Source organism: Panthera tigris, chromosome B2, assembly GCF_018350195.1.
Source record: "Panthera tigris isolate Pti1 chromosome B2, P.tigris_Pti1_mat1.1, whole genome shotgun sequence".
In the NCBI taxonomy this organism is placed as follows: Eukaryota; Metazoa; Chordata; class Mammalia; order Carnivora; family Felidae; genus Panthera; species Panthera tigris.
The window spans coordinates 134,062,492-134,081,254 of NC_056664.1; the positions used below are offsets into that span (position 1 = coordinate 134,062,492).

At 38.7% G+C, this 18,763-nt stretch overlaps 1 protein-coding gene across 2 annotated transcripts in view; it reads left to right on the forward strand.

Moving 5' to 3' along the window:
- PCMT1 (protein-L-isoaspartate (D-aspartate) O-methyltransferase) overlaps positions 1 to 16,524 on the forward strand; it is a 50,938-nt gene extending 34,414 nt beyond the window's left edge. The window contains exons 5-8 of one of the 2 annotated variants that reach the window (XM_042987309.1): positions 1,494 to 1,614; positions 3,771 to 3,856; positions 7,664 to 7,880; positions 15,725 to 16,524. In XM_042987309.1, the coding sequence (XP_042843243.1) occupies positions 1,494 to 1,614; positions 3,771 to 3,856; positions 7,664 to 7,843 (387 nt within the window). In that variant the 3' untranslated portion in view covers positions 7,844 to 7,880; positions 15,725 to 16,524. The remainder of the gene's footprint in view (positions 1 to 1,493; positions 1,615 to 3,770; positions 3,857 to 7,663; positions 7,881 to 15,724) is intronic. The other variant, XM_042987308.1, reaches the window with a different exon arrangement.
- The last annotated feature ends 2,239 nt before the right edge of the window (positions 16,525 to 18,763 follow it).

Below are 18,763 nucleotides of genomic sequence, written 5' to 3' on the forward strand. Positions count from 1 at the left end.
GACAGACCAGCCCACTAGCATGTGAGCTCCAGGGAGGTGGGAATTTCATTTGATTTTTTTTTTTCACTGACATATCCATCCATAATAGTACCTGTTACGTAATAAGGAATCAGGTTTTTTTTTTTTTTTTTTCCCAGTTGTTTCACTTGTTTTGTAGAAGCTAAGTCATCACTAACAGAATATCAGGATTTTTTTTTTTTCAAAGCCTAGTATTTAATTAGTGGTGTTCTCGATACTTGACGTATTTATGTTTCAGAGAAAAATTCACTTTTTGAAAAACATTAGATTTCTGAATAATCTTTTTTTAAAGTGAATTTAATGTTTTTCACACATTTATTATGTGCTAATTAGTGTTCTAAGTGCTTTTAATTCTCACATCACTTAGGTATGTCCCCTTTTCCTCATTTTACAGCTGAGGAGCCTGATTCATAGAGTAACTTGGCCAAGGTTGTATAGTTGTAAATAAGTGATGAAACTTATATGTGAACCCAGTTACTCTGACTTCAGAGTCTTTATTGTGTTATTTTATAATTTATATTTAGGGCCTTTAATATTTTTATGTATTTTATATTTTCTACATATGGCAGTAGAATCAGGTACAGAAATCCCTATAGAATTTTTTATGTAACATTTTAATATTTAGAGTGACCTTTTTACTTTTTATTTTTTTATTTATTTATGTATTTATTAATTTTTAAATTTATTTTGAGAGGGAAAGAACCAGCAGGAAAGGGACAGAGAGAGGGAGAGAGAAAGGATCCCAGGCAGGCTCCATGCTGTCAATGCAGAGCCTGATGGTGGGCTCAAACTCATGATCTGTGAGATTTATGACCTGAGTCAAAACTAAGAGCTGGATGTTTAACCAACTGAGCCACCTAGGTGCCCTCATGTATTTATGTATGTATTTATTTATTTATGTATTTATGTATGTATTTATTTATAGAGAGCACGCGAGCAGGGGAGAGGGGCGGAGAGGGGAAATCTTAAGCAGGCTCCATGCTCAGTGGAGCCCAATGTGGGTCTCAGTCCCACAACCCTGGGATCATGACCTGAGCTGAAATCAAGAGTCAGATGCTTAACTGACTGAGCCAGGCACCCCTAAAGCCACACTTTTAGATGAAATTTAAATTAAAAATGATTGTACCAACTATCATTTAATATTGGCAGTTAAGTCTTACTTCAGGGTTTGGGCTTTAAAAATCAGAAATTGAAGAAAGAAGGTTTTTTGTTTGTTTGTTTTTAGTATTGCAAGTTTTTGTAATTTATTCTAGCTTAACTACTTAAATGCATTTATCCATTTGGGAGTTAAAGCTGAGAAAGTTGTATTTCATAAATATTTTATAGTATTCTGAATAACCGTACAATTGGAGGCTTGAACCTTTTGTCTTCATTTCACATTGCAGAATATGATTTTAGCTGAGGAAACACTTTAGTGACACTTCAGAAAGACAAATTTAGGCCAGTGAGCTATTGAATTACTCCCTCATTTCTAGGTTGGATCTACCGGAAGAGTCATCGGAATTGACCACATTAAAGAGCTAGTAGACGACTCAATAAATAATGTCAGAAAGGATGATCCGATGCTTTTGTCTTCAGGGAGAGTGCAGCTGGTTGGTGAGTATCAGAAAACTGTAGAAATTTCCTCTCCAGAGAATTTTTATTTTCAGAAGATCCCATGCAAGCTAAGTAGTATTCAAGCTAATTTTTGCCTTTTTTTTTTAACACTCGCTTTAAAGTACTAAGTAAGGAAAACAGTTACTGTCAATTGTGATGCTGATATGACTGTCAGCTGTTTCAGAAAATGAGTTCTTTCTTCATTGCTTTTTAAGAAGTAATAGCAAAGTATCAAGTGCCCATTATGAAAAATTTAAAGTGCAGAAATGTGTAAGATAAAAAAAAAACCCCTCCTTTTCCCTCTTTAAGTTTTCTAGACATAACTATATGTGTGAATAAATATACATATACACACTTTTTTTTTAATCTTTATTCTTTTTTTTTTTTTAATGTTTATTTATTTCTGAGACAGAGAGAGACAGAGCATGAGTGGGGGAGAGGCAGAGAGAAAGGGGGACACAGAATCCGAAGCAGGCTCCAGGCTCTGAGCTGTCAGCACAGAGCCCGACGCGGGGCTCGAACTCACAGACTGCGAGATCATGACCTGAGCCGGAGTTGGACACTCAACCAACTGAGCCACCCAGGCGCCCCTAATTTTTCTTTATTCTTGAGAGAGAGACAGGGTATGAGCAGGGGAGGAGCATAGAGAGAGGGAGACACAGAATGCAAAGCAGGCTCCAGTCTCTGAGCTGTCAGCACAGAGCCCGACATGGAGCTCGAACCCACGAACGGTGAGATCATGACCTGAGCTGAAGTCGGGCGCTCAACCGACTGAGCCACCCAGGTGCCCCTGCATGTTTTTTTTTTTAATTGACTCATATATTCTGTCCTGTAGTTTGCTCTTTTCCATTCAGCAGTATACAGTGGACATATTTCCATGTGAACACTTTGTACTGTTGTGGGATATAACTAACATCAAAACACGCATAAAGCATAAATGTGAAGCTTAGCAAATACCTGTTTAATTAATCACAGTGATCAAGAAAGGGAATATTGTTGGTGGCTTACATGTCCTCTGTTTGCTTTTCCCTCCTCAGAAGACTTTCCTTTCTCCTTAATGGTAACCAGCATCATTACTTTTATGCATTTACTACCTAATTGCACTTCCATAGACAATGTTCAATTTAATTTTGAACTTTAGATAAACGGAACCATATAGTATATAGTCTGTGATGAGTGACTTCTTTCATTCAATGTTATATTTGTAAGATTCATCCATCTTATCATATAGTTAATTTTTATTGCTGTATAATATTCCACTGTAAGACCATTATCAAAATTTGTTTATTCTACCATAGATGGACATTTTGGGTTGTTTCTAACTTGGGGAATTAGAAAGCTGCTGTGAACATATGTGTATAAAGTTCCAAATGTATACGTGCACTCATAATACAAGCATTTATTCATGTAGAGTATTATTGCAAGTTCATAGGGAGCCATAGATACTGCAAAATTTTTTTTAAGTGATTGAACCAGTTTACATTCCCCTCAGCAATGTGTCAGAGTTGCTAGTGCTCGGTGTCTTACCAACACTTGATACTGTCAGAGTTTTCTTTTCACCCACTTAGTGAGTATAGATCAGTGTCTCTGTGGTTTTATTTTGTATTTTCCTCTTAACCAGTGAGGTCGAACACTGTTTCATTTGTTTGACCATTTGGATTTCCTCCTTTGTGAAATGTCTTTTTCAGATACTGAGTTGTTCATATTTCTCTTTGATTTGTAGGACTTCTATAGATTAGCCCTTTATCTATTTATTCATATCGTAAACCTCTTCTCCCACTCCATGGCATGCCTTTTCACTTGTATTGGTACTTTCTTGATTAATAGAAGTACTTAATTTTAATGTATCAGACTTACCAGCTTCTTCTGTGTCCTCTTTAAGACTACTCTAAAATCATGAAGATATGCCCCTATGTTATTTCTCAGAAGCATTATCATTTTATCTTTTCACTTTTAGATCTTTGATCTTTCTGACATTGATTTTTGTGTATGTAAGAGGTAGAGGTTCAAGTATATATTTTTTCCATATGAATATCCAGTTGTCCCAGCATCATTTATTAAAAATCTCTCTTGCTCTGTTTTAAACCTCCTATAATTCTTCCCACTGGGTAGTTCTGTCCAAACAGGTTTTTAAAGCATAATTTCTTTTCTTTCAGTGGGAGATGGAAGAATGGGATATGCCGAAGAAGCCCCTTACGATGCTATTCATGTAGGAGCTGCAGCCCCAGTTGTGCCCCAGGCAGTGAGTTGGGTTTTTTTCCCTGTGTTTTTGTGCTTCAGTCAACTAAAGCTATAAAAGATTTATAGAGAAATGACTTCTAGATGATGTTCAAAACATAATTAGACTTTTATGTCATGCATTTTCATTATACTTAGTATGCAGGGTTTTTTTCGTATGCAAAGAGTTGTGTAAATGACTTGAAGATTACTAAATCACAGTTTGTAGCTACCTTATTTGAAGCAGTGTTTGATCCATCTAAGAACTAGTATACCAATAGAATTAGGAAAATCCATCTGGAGTTCATAATCTGATAATCACTTGGTATTTTATTAAATACCAGAATATGCAAGATTGTTGGATGCATGGGTGAGACCGGGAAGTATCTGTCATACATTTTACCTTCACAAAACTTATATTCTGGAAAACAAGTGTCCTACATATAACAGGAAAATTAATGATATGATAGCATTCTCATTAACATGTAATATATGTTGATGCCAGAAGAAAGATGTACTGTAAGAGTTCAAGGGAGGGAGAAAATTTTTGCCTGGAGTTATCAATGAAACTACATGCATGAATGGAGTTGCAACTGAATCTTAAAGAACAGTAGGGTTTGCATAGTTGTGATGAGAGGGAAGGGTATTCCGGTATTGTATATTACATAATTTAAGTACAAAATTGTTTTTTTATTTTAGTAAGACTGATAAACTTATGTCATCCCTTAATAATCCTTGATTAAGTTCACTGAGATCTTAGGCTTCTATGGAGTCTGAGTTTTCCATAGGTCTGGACTAGATGACTAGGGGCTGAGAGTGACACTGCCTCTTCTGCCCAGTCTCAGCCACTCCCCAGTCTGGAAAAGTTCCTTTCTATATGTGTAGAGGAGTTCATGAGAAGCTGAAAGTTAAGGAACTTGTTCTGGTCATTGACTTGCTGCTTTATTGGCTGCTGAATGACTTTGGGAAAATCACTTAATTTCTCTGGCCGTATTACTTGTTAAAAAAAAAAAAACTAAACCAGTCGTTTTAACACATTGTATTTTTAATTTTTTATCTTTTTTTAATTAAAAATTTTTTTTTTACTATTTACATTTATTTATTTTTGAGAGACAGAGCACAAGTGGGGGAGGGGCAGAGATAGAAGGAGACACAGAATCGGAAGCAAGCTCCAGCCTCCGAGCTGTCAGCACAGAGCCCGATGCGGGGCTCGAACTTACAAACCGTGAGATCATGACCTGAGCTGAAGTCGGCCGCCCAACCGACTGAGCCACCCAGGCGCCCCTATCTTTTTTTAATTTCAGACACAGGGAGGACGTGAGTGCGGAAGAGGGGCAGAAGCGCAGAGGGAGAGAGAGAGAACCTTAAGCAGGCTCCATGCTCAGTGTGGAGCCAGACGTGGGGCTTGATTCACCACCCTAGGATCATGACCTGAGCTGAAATCAAGAGTTGGATGCCCAACCAACTGAGCCACCAGGCACCCCTCTCATTATCACCTAGGAGATTGCACCTGCACTCCTGAGCCCCGTGGCATGTGCAGATAGAAAGCAGGTGGAGTAATAACTGAGTCAGGAGGGCGGAGGAAGTTGAACTGAAGAGACTGCAGAGGGAATCATTGCTGAAGCAGCTTGCTCTGCAGAGCTTTTTATCTTTTTTTTTTAAGTTTTATTTATTTTTGAGAGAGAGAGAGAGAGAGAGCACACAAGCAGGGGAAGGGCAGAGAGAGAGAGACACACACACACAGAATCCAAAGCAGGCTCCAGACTCCAGGCTCCAAACTGTCAGTGTAGAGCCTGACATGGGGCTCGAACTCACACAGTGAAATCATGACCTGAGCCGAAGTTGGACACTTAACTGACTCAGCCACCCAGGTGCCCCTACTCTGCAGAACTTTGAAAGGGCTTAGAAATTGGAGGCATCAGGACCTTGGAAATCACAGATGAAGCATGGGTCTGAAAAGAGGGGCTGCTGCTTGAAATTTCTGTATGAGGAACAATTAGTGTGAAGCCTTAAGTAAGAAAATTTCCGAGAATTGAAGGACAGTATTCTATAGTTTGAAAAGATCTGTTGAGTGCCCAGTATGATGATTTTTTTTTTTTTTTTTTAAAGGGAGGGGTGCCTGAGTGGCTCAGTTGGTTGAGCATCCACCTCTTCGTTTTGGCTCAGGTCATGATCTTGTGGTTCGTGGGTTGGAACCCCGCATCGGACTCTGCTCTCACAGTGCAGAGCCTGCTTGGGATTCTCTCTTTCTCCCTCTCTCTCTGCCCCTCCCCTGCTTGCTGTCTCTCTCAAAATAAACTTTAGGGGAATCGGGGGGGCTCAGTTAAGTGTCTGACTTTGGCCCAGGTAATGACCTCACCCTTCGTGAGTTCAAGCCCCACATTGGGCTCTGTGCTGACAGCTCAGAGCCTAGAGCTTGCTTCAGATTCTGTGTCTCCCTGTCTCTCAGCCCCTCCACTGCTCATGCTCTGTCTCTGTCTCTCATTCTCAAAAATAAACATAAAAAAAGAAGTTTAAAAAAAATAAACTTTAAAAAAAAAGAGAGGAAAAAAAGAACCGTAATATCACCGTGAAATGCTAGAATATCAGGGATATTCTAAAAGCTTCCAGAACAATAGAACATAATCTGTTAACGATTGGTAATCAGAAAGGTATCAGACTGCAGAACAGCAGCATTAGAATCAAGTCAGGGGCACTTGTGTGGCTCAGTCCATTGAGTGTCTGACTCTTGAGGTCGGCTCCAAGCCCCGTGTCAGGCTCTACACTAGCATGGAGCCTGCTTGGGATTCTGTCTCCCTCTTTGCCCCTACTCTATGCACAGGCACATGCTGCGCTCTCTCTCCCTCAAAATAAATAAATGAGCTGAAAAGAATCAACAAGTCAGAAGAACAAACCATCACAAATCTAAACTGAAAATGACTTCCGGCCTTGAATTCTGTACTCACATATTGTCAAATATGTGAAATAAAGGTCGTTTTGGACTTGAAGATCTCATTCTCTCTCTTTTAAAATATTCCGTGCACTGTTTCACAGAATACTTCTAGAGGAATCACTTTAATAATATCAAAAAATGAGGGAAGAGAGAGACAGTAGGAAAAATCAAAAAGAGGAAGCCACGAGATCTCAGAAGGTAGGACATCTGGTCCAGGAGAGAGATGATACGGTTCTTCCTTACCGTGTTTGATTACTGGTCATTTGAAGGCTACATTCAAATGGTAACATAGGCTTTAAATGTTTTCTGACCAAGAGGGCTTTCACTGAGTACTCTTGGTTTTTCATTGACGAGGTGTCCTCATTCTAATGCTTCAGGAACTCAGCCCTACCTTCCTTTGTCATGGTGCCAGTAATCCTAAATTCAGTCGTAAGACCGAGGTCTCCTTGTTTTCAGCTCTGTGATGCCCTAAATTCTGCAGTGTCAGGATAGGAATTCCATGCTGATTTTCTGCACTGCCCGCTTCCTTCCCCACTCCAGACCACAAAGATTCAAAACAGGCACTGAAATTTCCTACTTTGCCTTTGATCTTCCCAAGAGAGGATGGTTCTGCGTTACGCGGTTCAGCTTGAACATTGTGAGCCCTGCAGTTGTGCTGCGTCCTATGTTAGATGCCAAGGGCACAGAAATGGATAAGATCACAGTCCCTGTCATCAGAGAACTGGTAGTTTAGTAGAGGAGGTCGATGGGTAATTGAGTAATAAGTTTAACAGTCGAAGTATGTATGTACTAAATAAAGCCCATTTCTGCTTTCTGCCCACGGACGCGGGAAGTTGTTTATAGTGTAGTAAGGTGAGTCTTAACGTAAAATCGGTAACTTGGCATGTCTTTTTCTTTTAGCTGATAGACCAGTTAAAGCCTGGTGGGAGGTTGATACTGCCGGTCGGCCCCGCAGGTGGCAACCAGATGCTGGAGCAGTACGACAAGCTGCAGGACGGCAGTGTCAAGATGAAGCCCCTGATGGGAGTGATCTACGTGCCTTTAACAGATAAAGAGAAGCAGTGGGCCAGGTGGAAGTGATTTTATCTTCTGCTCTTTCTTCTTCCACACACGCAAGGTGAAGGGTGTGGATTCTAAGACATTAGACCACAAGGCTGCTTTTTTTGGTTGTCACCTTTATGCTACTCCATTCTAACATCAGAAATTCACTACATTAAAAGTCTAGACAAACTTCGCATGAGTGTGCCCTTCTTTTGGTTTAACTCATATCTTTGGGAAAGGGGGGTGAGACTTGGTTGGCACGAAGGTGGGTTTTTTTCCTTTCTCTTGGTTTTTTAATTTTTTTATTTTTCCAAAGAGGCTTTTAGCCACTGTTCAGAACTTTCTAAGGATAATTTATTATCAGCCATTAATTTTCTGTATTCACAGATCGTTTTTGTAACTGCTGTATGATCATGGAAACAAAGGCTTTGGTCTGAAGAGAAGGGGCCATCATTTCCTGCCCCTTCCACCCCCTGTTGTACCACAGTCGTAAAGAGAAAGAAGGGAAAAGATACTCTTGTCCCAGTTTTCAAAGGTGTCAGAATCCCAGAGAGGACATTGTTCCTCTCAGCTTGCTTTCTCTCTTTCAGTCAGGTTCATTGACATTCTGTCTGACAACCTGTGCCTGTTTTACATTCAGCTACTGTTTCAGAGCCACTATAAGGGATAAACTTCTCCCAGTCTATAGAACTGGCCAGCGCATTTTAAAGCCACTCTGAGTTCCTGGGGAGGTGGGGGGATTCTCTAAGCTCAAAGGGAGTGCCCAGGTCTCACAAACCCACCCAAAGGGCCAACAGCATGCGACATAGTCTTCAGTACAGCATGGCTCGTTATAATGCCTACTTGTGTTTTGTGTTTCTGCATAATCTGAATATTTTGTTTGAAGCCCAGGTTTCTCTTCTTCCTCTCTCCTTCTTCTCCCTTCCCCTCCCCACGTCCTCCAGTGGGAAGGAGTGAAATCGATAAGTAAGAGTGACACTAGCTAAGACTATTTAAAATTAAATGTCTAAATAAGAAAGGCTTTACAGTTTCCTTGTTTTAGGATTTTTTTTTTTTTAATTTGACAGGGGTACTTATTTTTAGAGAATTATTTTTATTTTTTTAGTGAGTAAAATGGTGATTGTAAGTTTAATAGACCTCAATCTTGTTTTATGGAAAGCGGAAAGACACTTTTTGAATAAATGTTTGATTGCAAAAATGGTCATCTAACTCCGTTTGTTCAAAACTGAGTTTTTCTTTAAACTCCGATTGGCCATTTCTGGGATATCTTACTAGGAATTGCATTTCATTCTTCACTTTATATGGATATAGCTCTTTTCTTTGAATTTTAATCTGGAGCACGGCCACTGCTTTAAAAAAAGACATTAAAAAGCTATGAGTCTTGCCAGTTAAAATCATACAGTTTTTAACAACTAATTACAGCCTTCCTCGACTTTGCTTCTAGGATGGTTATCTTGTTAAATAACAGTATGATTGCTGCTATACACAAGGGGCAAACATATCACTGAGCTCACTGACATTTGCTACCAAGTAAGAGTTCAGATTTTCATTAATAATTTAAATTTTTTCTTTTACACACAATAAATGTTAGTATTGAACATTCTACTGTCAATTTGATGATGAAGGAATTACAAAAAGGTATTTTATTTCTATAATAAACGGAGGTGGGTTTAGCATGAAGCTCGTGACACTTAAGCTTCAGGGCCTTCACGTGCTTAGGGTCTTTCCCGGTCCTCCCAGTTTTCTGGGCAGTCTTGTTTTTAGTCCTCTTTTTTTTTCTCCTTCATGAAGAGGTTCTTCCCGCTTCCCAGGTCATATAAACTCTAGGTTTCCACAACACCTATATTTACCCTTTATAAAACTAAACTATTTATATTAAAGTTAGAATAACTTTTAAATTTATGGACAAATATTTAGTCATTTACCAAATATTTAGATATATATATGTCTGTTTTTCTTTTCGGTCTTCAACTTTTTAAAAGATTGAGCAATTTTACATGTATGTATCACTGGAGGCATTTCTCTAGTTGTACTAGAAAGACTTCTTAATTCTTTCTGTTGTAAATGTTGTTTGTTCAGACACGTTTTTCCTACATCCAAAGATGTAGTTTGATTTTGTTTTTGTTTTTAAGTAAGTTCTGTGCCCAATGTGGTGCTTGAACTCATGACCCTGAGATCAGGAGTCGCATGCCCTACCAACTGAGCCAGCCAGGTGCCCCCCAAGATGTAGTTTTACAAAGACAATCAGTTACTTAATTGTAAATCTTTCAAGAGTATAAGTTTATAGAATGTGAAGGTGAAACAAAATCTGAAAACAGCATTGGAAAAAAAAACAATTGCCACATTGAAAAAAATTTGTGCTGAAACAAATTACTAGAAAATAAGATGTTTGAAAGGGTAAAACAACAGTTAACTGAAAATCAAGAGACCATTAATCCACCGTTTCTATTTGTATTCTTAAACTCTCCGGCAGGATCGAGGCAGAAAATAGAAAGTATGCTCAGCTAGGGATTTTAAAGTGGTTTTAGTGAAAGGACGAATCAAAGAAATACAGGCAAGGTTATGGGAATAGTGAAGGGTCTTGACATACCCAGGGACCGGGGACCTACCATGCTGGGCCATAGGGGGAGGAAACAGTTTGACTGGAACCCACTGAGAGCAGGGACAGCATTGCCAGGGACTGTGCTAGGGCCATGGATACACAGCTGTGAACGTGAAACCGACCATTCTCTTGGGACTTCTAGTCATGTGGGAGATCCAAACAAATCTAAAGAAAACAAACAACCAGTAAGAGTGTAGTGTGTTTAGGAGAGCAATTGAAGTGTTGAAGCCAGACCGTGAGGTGATCGGAATTACATTTCAGAAAGATGACCCTGGCTGTGGCGTAGAGAGTAGATTGGAAAGGGACAGAGCTAGAGTCTGAAACAGAATGTGGTTGTAGCAAGCTAGGGGTGAAATGGTGGTGGCCTGAATTAAGGCAGTGGTAGTAAGGATAGAATGTGGCTAACAAGAGTCCCTTGCCATTTTCTGAGTGTTCATCCCACATTTGGGAATTATCATCTAAAAAGCTCCTCCTCAGGTTTTATTGCCAGGTGAGGTGATCTCTGTTCTTTCGGATCTTCTTCCAGATTAATGTAACAGCTCGTCCCCATGCTTTCTTCCGAACCTTCTCTTGTTTCCCACCAGCTTTCCGTCCTCCTCCTCCCGAGGAATCCAGAGCCAATTGCAGTGCTCTGTGAGGGTGAGGTGCAGTCTTTGCTGGGGACCTTCGATAGAAACTATGTGGGAAAACAAGAACAGTGGTGGTGGGCATGCTGCGTTCTCATGCCACATAAAGCCCCAAGCCTGCGTGTAGACTTCTGTTTCCTTATGCTTGGAAGGAAGGTCATTTCTAGTTTTGGTGGAGTGATGAGACGATGCCAGACGTGGGGGCCATAGACCTAGAACCTGTGGTAGTATGTTCATGACGTGGATGTGTTATAGTTGTATCAGCTGCTTCATGAGCTCTTCATACTTTTTAAATCTGTGTTTCATTTAACATAAGTATATTCATTTTATATACGTAGAGATCAATATTTTGTTAATCATCTGGTAAGTTTTATTTTTATTTTTAAGAGCCACAGGAGTCAATGGAATAAGTTCATCTCTGGTTTGTGACGCTGAGGAATGTGTCAGGATTCTCATTCTATCAGCGCTTTGTTTATCCATGTCATCTTTTTTTTTTTTTTTTTTTTTAACGTTTATTTATTTTTGAGACAGAGAGAGACAGAGCATGAACAGGGGAGGGGCAGAGAGAGAGGGAGACACAGAATCGGAAGCAGGCTCCAGGCTCCGAGCCATCAGCCCAGAGCCCGACGCGGGGCTCGAACTCACGGACTCACAGACCGTGAGATCGTGACCTGAGCTGAAGTCGGACGCTCAACCGACTGAGCCACCCAGGCGCCCCTATCCATGTCATCTTAAAGTGAAAAACATGTTATGAATCGTTTGGGCATTTTAAGGCCGACAGCGTAGTTCCTAGGGTATCCGGTTGACCCTGTGCTCCGTATCGTCCCATATTGTCCCTTTTAAATTTCTTGACAGACATTACAGCATTATGACGTATTTTGCACCCTTAAAGGCAGGGATGTGTTTTGTTGCTTTTGGAATTCTTTTTACGTCTCTCATAAAGCTTTGTACAATCTACTGTATTACCTCAGAAAACCCGTTAATTAGAAAACACTCGTGGATTTTGATTATTGTTTCCTGGTAGTACATCTTTACATTTGTTAGATAAATGTAAAGAATATACAATATACAATAAAGAATATACAATACCAAATGTTATTAACCTAATAAATGAAGTATAGTTATATATTACATAATAATATATATAATTATTAACCTAATGAACATGTTTAGCACATATATAACCATTTTAAAGAGCCTTTCTAGAAATTAGGACATAATACTTTATTTCTAAAGTTTATTTATTTTGAGAGAGAGTGAGCGAGGCAGGGGCAGAGAGAGAGGGAGAGAGAGAATCCTAAATGGCTCCACACTGTCAACACAGAACCTGATGTAGGGCTTGATCTCACAAACTGGGAGATCATGACTCGAGTCAAAATCAAGAGTTGGATGCTTAACCGACTGAGTCAACTAGGCACCCCAGGACATAATACTTTTTATTATAAATGATCTACATGTGTAAGTCAGCTAAAGAAAGATATTTATGTAGAATTTGGAACATTAAGTGGAAAAATAAAAGCTTGAAAATTATATAGATTTTGGACTAATAGGATGTGACAAGGTTATACATGCACTGACAGCAAATTTTTGGTTTTCTTTGGTACCCTAAATGTTAAAATTCAGGTTTATAAACTTAATTTCTTTTCCTTTTCCTTTTCCTTTTTTTCTTTTTAGTGCTATACAGTTCCTTCTATTTGTTTTTAGTAATACTGTTTCTGACTACCAAAGTATAATACATGTGCCATGTAAAAATTTTTAGAAGTACAAAGAATGAAATAAAAATTACCCACAGTGTCAGAACCTAGAGATAAACATTATCGACATTTTGGTAGATATATATATCTATATCTATAGATATAGATATAGATATACATTTTTTTTTTACTCTTTTATCCATAGTTCTGTATATAGCTGTTTTGTAATTCTGAGTTCATATAGTATAGTTTTATAATCTTTTTTATTAAATAAAGTGGTATCAGTATTGTCCCACATTGTTAGTTGTTCTACAATATGATTTTTTTCCCAGTTTTATTGAGATATGATTGACATAGCATTACATTACTTTTACATGTACAACATAGCGATCTGATATATGTATATACTACAAAATGATTACCACATTAAGTTTAGTTTTATGGTTTCAGGTCTTACATTCAAGTCTTTAATCCGTTTGGAGTTGATTTTTTTGTGTGTGGTGTAAGATGGGCCAGTGTGGTGTAAGATGGGCCAGTTTCATTCTTTTGCATCTGGCTGTCTGCTTTTCCCAGCACCATTTACTGAAGACACTATCTTTTCCCCATTGTATTTTCTTGGCTCCTTAATTAGTTGACCATATATGTGTGGGTTCATTTCTGGGTTCTCTGTTCTGTTCCATTGACCCATGTGTCTCTTTTATGGTAATATCATACTGTTTTGATTACTCTATCTTTGTAATATAGTTTGAAATCAGACAGTGTAATACCTCCAGCTTTGTTCTTCTTTCTAAAGATTGCTTTGGCTATTTGGGGATTTTTGTGGTTCTATACAAATTTTAGGGCTGTTCTATTTCTGTGAAAAATGCTGTTGGGATTTTGATATGGATTGCATTGAATCAGTAGATTGCTTTGGTAGTATGGATATTTAACGGTATTAATTCTTCCAATCCATGAGCATTGTGTCTTCTTCGATGTCTTTCATTAATGTCTTATACTTTTCAGTGTCCAGATCTTTCACCATGTTTAAATTTATTTTAGATATTTTATTCTTTTTGATACAATTATAAATGGGATTGTTTTAATTTCTCTTTCTGATAGTTCATTATTGGTATATAGAAACACAACTGATTTTTGTATATTGATTTTGTTTCCTGAAACTTCATTGAATTGGTTTATTAGTTTTGATTTTTTTTTTTTTTTTGGTGGTGGTTTTAGGGTGTTCTATATATAATATGTTGTCTGCAAAAAGACAGTTTTACTTCTTTCTTTCCGATTTTGATGCCTTTTATTTCTTTTTCTTGCCTAATTGCTCTGGCTAGGATTTCCAGTGCTATGTTGAATAAAAGTGGCGAGAGTGGGCATCCTTGTCTTGTTCCTGATCTTAGAGGAAAAGCTTTCAGCTTTTCACCGTTGAGTATGATGTTAGCTGTGGGCTTGTCATATATGGCCTTTATTATGTTGAGGTACGTTTCCTCTATACCTAGTTTGTTGAGAGTTTTTATCCTTTTCTTTTTTAAAACAATTTTTAATTGAAGAGGACGTTTGGAAATGTTGTGCTATATTGTTGGCAATAAGGATATATGTTTACAATGTCCTTAATGCCTTGCAACAGGTAAATCAAATACAGTAAATTATTTTGCAAAGACAGTAGTATCTTCAGTTTACATTTTAAAAAGAGTTAAGTGAATTTATGAAAAGAGTGTTTTGCAAGTATGAAATCTTTGCAGTTTAAATATTTTAATGCTTGCATGAATTTAAGTAAAAGCTGTTCTGTGAGAATTCTAGTATTTACATTATTTAGAAGAATATATTAAAAGGGACCAGAAATGATCATTTATCATTTAACAGATAATCCAGTACTCTATGACAAAGGCAGTTTATGGGAGATGTAATTTTTAAAATAATTTCTCACACAATTTACAAAATGTAGTTTTAAAAGAAAGCGTATTGTCTGATAGTCCCTTAATTCACCACATACCTGGGAAACTTTAGCTCTTTACTTACCTTCCCTTCACATTGATTTTAACAACTTTTTAAAGACTTTTTAATTTTTATTACAGATTAATTGTAAGAATAGTAGGAAGAGTTTCTGAATCTCTGCATCCAGAGTTACCAATGGTTAACGTTTTTATACATTCACTTTCTCACCCCCTCTTCTCTATTTATATATGCATATATATCCTATTTTTTCTTGAGATCACTTGAGATTTAGTTGCAAACGTCATACTTCTTTACCCCTAAAATTCTTGTGTATTTAGCGATGTTTTTGTCACTCAGATTGCCCTCTACTCTGAAGTTTTTTTGGCTTTTTTGATAGCTTTATTTTTTCACCTTTAACAGCTCTATTGAGGTGTAATTTATATACCGTACTATTTATTTTAGGCTGCATTTGTATTCCTTCCTTCCTGTCGCTGGCAGTTGCTGGTAAGGTGCTGTGCCTGGCTGAGCGACTGGTTTCTTTTGGAGCTGATGAAGCTGCCTTCTGAAATCAGCTGACAGAGACAGCACACCTCCAGATGGTGCTTTCTCTTCCAAAGAGTTTGGGTTGAGATGGACCTACGCAGCACTTGCTAACAGATACTCTAAACAAAAGACCAAATTCTTGCCCAGTTTTGTAAATGTAACTATAAAAAATGATCTGAACTCTAAATACTCGTCATCATTTTCTAATAAACAGTGTTAGCAAGATCCTAGATGGAGAAGTCAAAGTTTCTCTGAATTTTTGCTCTTAAAGGAAGAAAGTTATCTTTAAGAAGTAAAAAATAAAGAATTCAGGGCCTTGAGGTTTCACGTTGCATTGCAGAGCAGCATGAGGGATGTGTGGATGGCTGACTCCCATCTTTGCTTGGACTTGGGACTGTTTGCTTTGCTTTTTTTTTCCCTTCCTTTTTAATGCTTGGGGATTGGTGTATTTGTACTTATGTAATAATTGTATCTGAACTACTAGAAAGTTACAGTATGTAACGCCTACTGACATATTTCTCTTTTTCACCCCCAGGGACGAACTGTAAAAGCGCCATCAGCTTGACCAGTATATAATATTACAGTGGATTGCTCATCTCAGTTCTCAAAGCTTTTTGAAAACCAACAGCATCACAGCTTGTTTTGGACTTTGTTACACTATTATTTTCAGCATGAAAATGTGTGGTTTTGTAGGGTTTCTAATTCTTCAAAGAGGCACGGAAGCCGAATTGGTAGAGGAGCGATGCAAAGTATAAATTTGTGGATTTATTAATTCAACACACCCACACTTTACTTTAAAATATTAAAAGACGAGGTTCTGTCACATGGAAAACTTAGTTTGTGAATTGATTCTGAGGAGTGGTTTTTCTTTTAGACACTTAATTCTGTTTCAATATTAATTTATCAGATTCCTTTTGTACATGAGATAACACCACCATTCACAAGTTAGGATTCTTGGTTTTTGGATGTCTGTTAGATGCCACTAAGAAAATAGAGATGAGCTCCCTTTTTAAAGCTTTTGATGTGGTGTCATAGAATAGCATGTTGTAGATACAATCAGCTGCTTTGTCACCTTAAAACTAAGCATTTGTAAATATTAAAACTGACGAAGATGGCAGGTGATGTCCTTTAAAACACTTAGCTGTTCGGATTGGACATAACCGACATAGTACTTTCCCTCTTTAAAATTATAGGAGACTTGTAGCTCAGTATTGTTTTTTCTGTTTCCGATTTGCTGCTGATAACGTATATGGATTTAACATGCTGTGTAAGCTGGGTCCTAGTCGCTGAACAGTTTATGCAGCTGCTTTGCCAAATAAAGTTAAAAGTAAAAGAGGCGTCGGTGGTGTTTGAATCCCCGGGAAAGAACCACGTGTCCACCAGATGCAAAGTGCTGACTGAGAGAGGTCACGGAGAGAAAGTGGTTTCTCTGATGCTCCGCTTTATGACGTCTGAGTAGCGTGGGTGGACAGATACCTCCGGCAGTGCGTTGCTAGACTGACTGTTTCCAGCGGACCAGGACCACACCTCATCATCCTTCTTTGCCTAACACGGGGCTTGCCCTCTTGCAGATGAACAGTACATGCTGAGTGAGTGCGTGAATGAAGGTCAAGGATAAATGTGACAAAACCCATCTCATCTGTAAACCTTTCCTGGGGCACCCGGGTGGCTCCGTCAGTTAAGCAGCCGACTCTTGACTTCGGCTCGGGTCGTGATCTCACGCTTCGTGGGTTCAAGCTCTCCATCGGGCTCTGCACTGACAGCGCGGAGCCTGCTTGGGATTCTGTCTCCCTCTCCCTCTCTGCCCCTCCCCGACTCACTCTCGCTCTCTCAAAACAAATAAATATGTATTAATATGATGACTGTAAAAATGAGTTTCTAAGAAGGCCGTAGCGCTTTGGGATCTCGTTTAAATATTGTCATTTTATACCTTTTATAAAAAGGTCTTTGTTTTTCCAGGAGTTCTAGAACTTGAAAAAATACAAACTGTGTATCTAGCACAGCTAATACTCTCAGCAAAAGAACTCCCCCCCCCCCCCCCCCCCCCCCCCCCCCGGTGTGCAAGTGAGTCTGATTCTGGCAAGTTGATCCTTAGCGTGTGTGGCACCTCTCCCCCATTTCTTAAAGTCTTAAGCTTTACTTGTTTAAAAATGGTTTTAAAAAAATATACATACATACACGTTTTTTCACTAGTGTCTCTTGGGCAAGATCCCACACAGGAAACTAGCGTTAGTTGGCAGTTAAAACTTGTGAGTTTTAGTTCCCTGCTGGTTTGCTGGTGTTGGCATCGCTTCTGGATCCAGTCCACGAGCCCTTTTGGTGCAGGACTCCATGTCATTTGAGGTAGTTTCAAAGGTCCGGTATCCTTTTAGGATTTTAGATTGATTCTTAACCACTAGTCTGTATCCTTCATAGCGATTGCCGACATTTTATTATATGTAAATTCCTACCATATGTAAAAAAGCCCTTACTCTCAAGGAGTTTGCAATCTGGCTTGAGGGGACAGTTTATAAATACGCTAGGACCAAGTGCCACCTGATTGCTATAGACAAATGCCATGCCAAGCATTACTGTTGGATTTTACACTTTTGTGAGTGAAAAAATTTTTAAGTGTTTATTTATGTATTTTGAGAGAGAGCATGCACACACATGCACGAGTGGGAGAGGGGCAAGGGAAAGAGAGAGAGAGAGAGAGAGAGAGAGAGAGAGAGAAGCACAAGCAGGCTCCTGCTCAGCACGGAGCCCAGTGTGGGGCTCGATCCCATAACCCTGGGATCATGACCCAAGCTGAAATCAAGAGGCGAACACTCAACCGAGTGAGCCCCCCAGGTGCCCCAACAGGAGTGGATTTTAAGGGAGCATTGACAGGGGCAGAAAGCAAAAATGAATTTTAACTAGGTATAAGAGCTTTCTTTTTAAGAGAGCTGAGTTTATGTATGTGCCAGAGAAAAGAAATGTTTAATCTTTAGTATTCATAATCGCTAAAATACTTTAGCATTCCATTGTTTCTTAATAGAAGTGATTCCTTTATACAGTATAAAGAGGACAGTGAAAATATTTTTTAAAGTTCCAGTCTGCTGTGTTCCTGTTGAAACAAGATGATTTTATAGATTTGATTTTATTAAAGGCCAACCTAGTTCTCAGTTAAGAATGAAAATGAAGAACTCCAGTTTCTAATGAGGATTTCAATGCTTTTCCAATCAGTAACATTAGTGGGGGGGGGGGGATGACATTTTAGGAAAATAGTACATTATCATTGTCCATGTAAATATTTAAAATCCATTGCCTTAATTTTTAAAAACTGCCATTGCTCAAAAGAAGTTGATTACACTTTTTAAATTGGCTTAATGTACCTATCCTAAGGTATCTTAAAAATTCAATGTATTTTAGGAGCGCCTGGGTGGCTCAGTCGGTTAAGCGTCTGACTTCAGCTCCGGTCATGATCTCACGGTTCGTGGGTTCGAGCCCCACATCAGGCTCTGTGCTGACAGCTCAGAGCCCGGAGCCTGCTTCAGATTCTGTGTCTCCCTCTCTCTCTGCCCCACCCCTGCTTGTGCTCTGTCTCTTTCAAAAA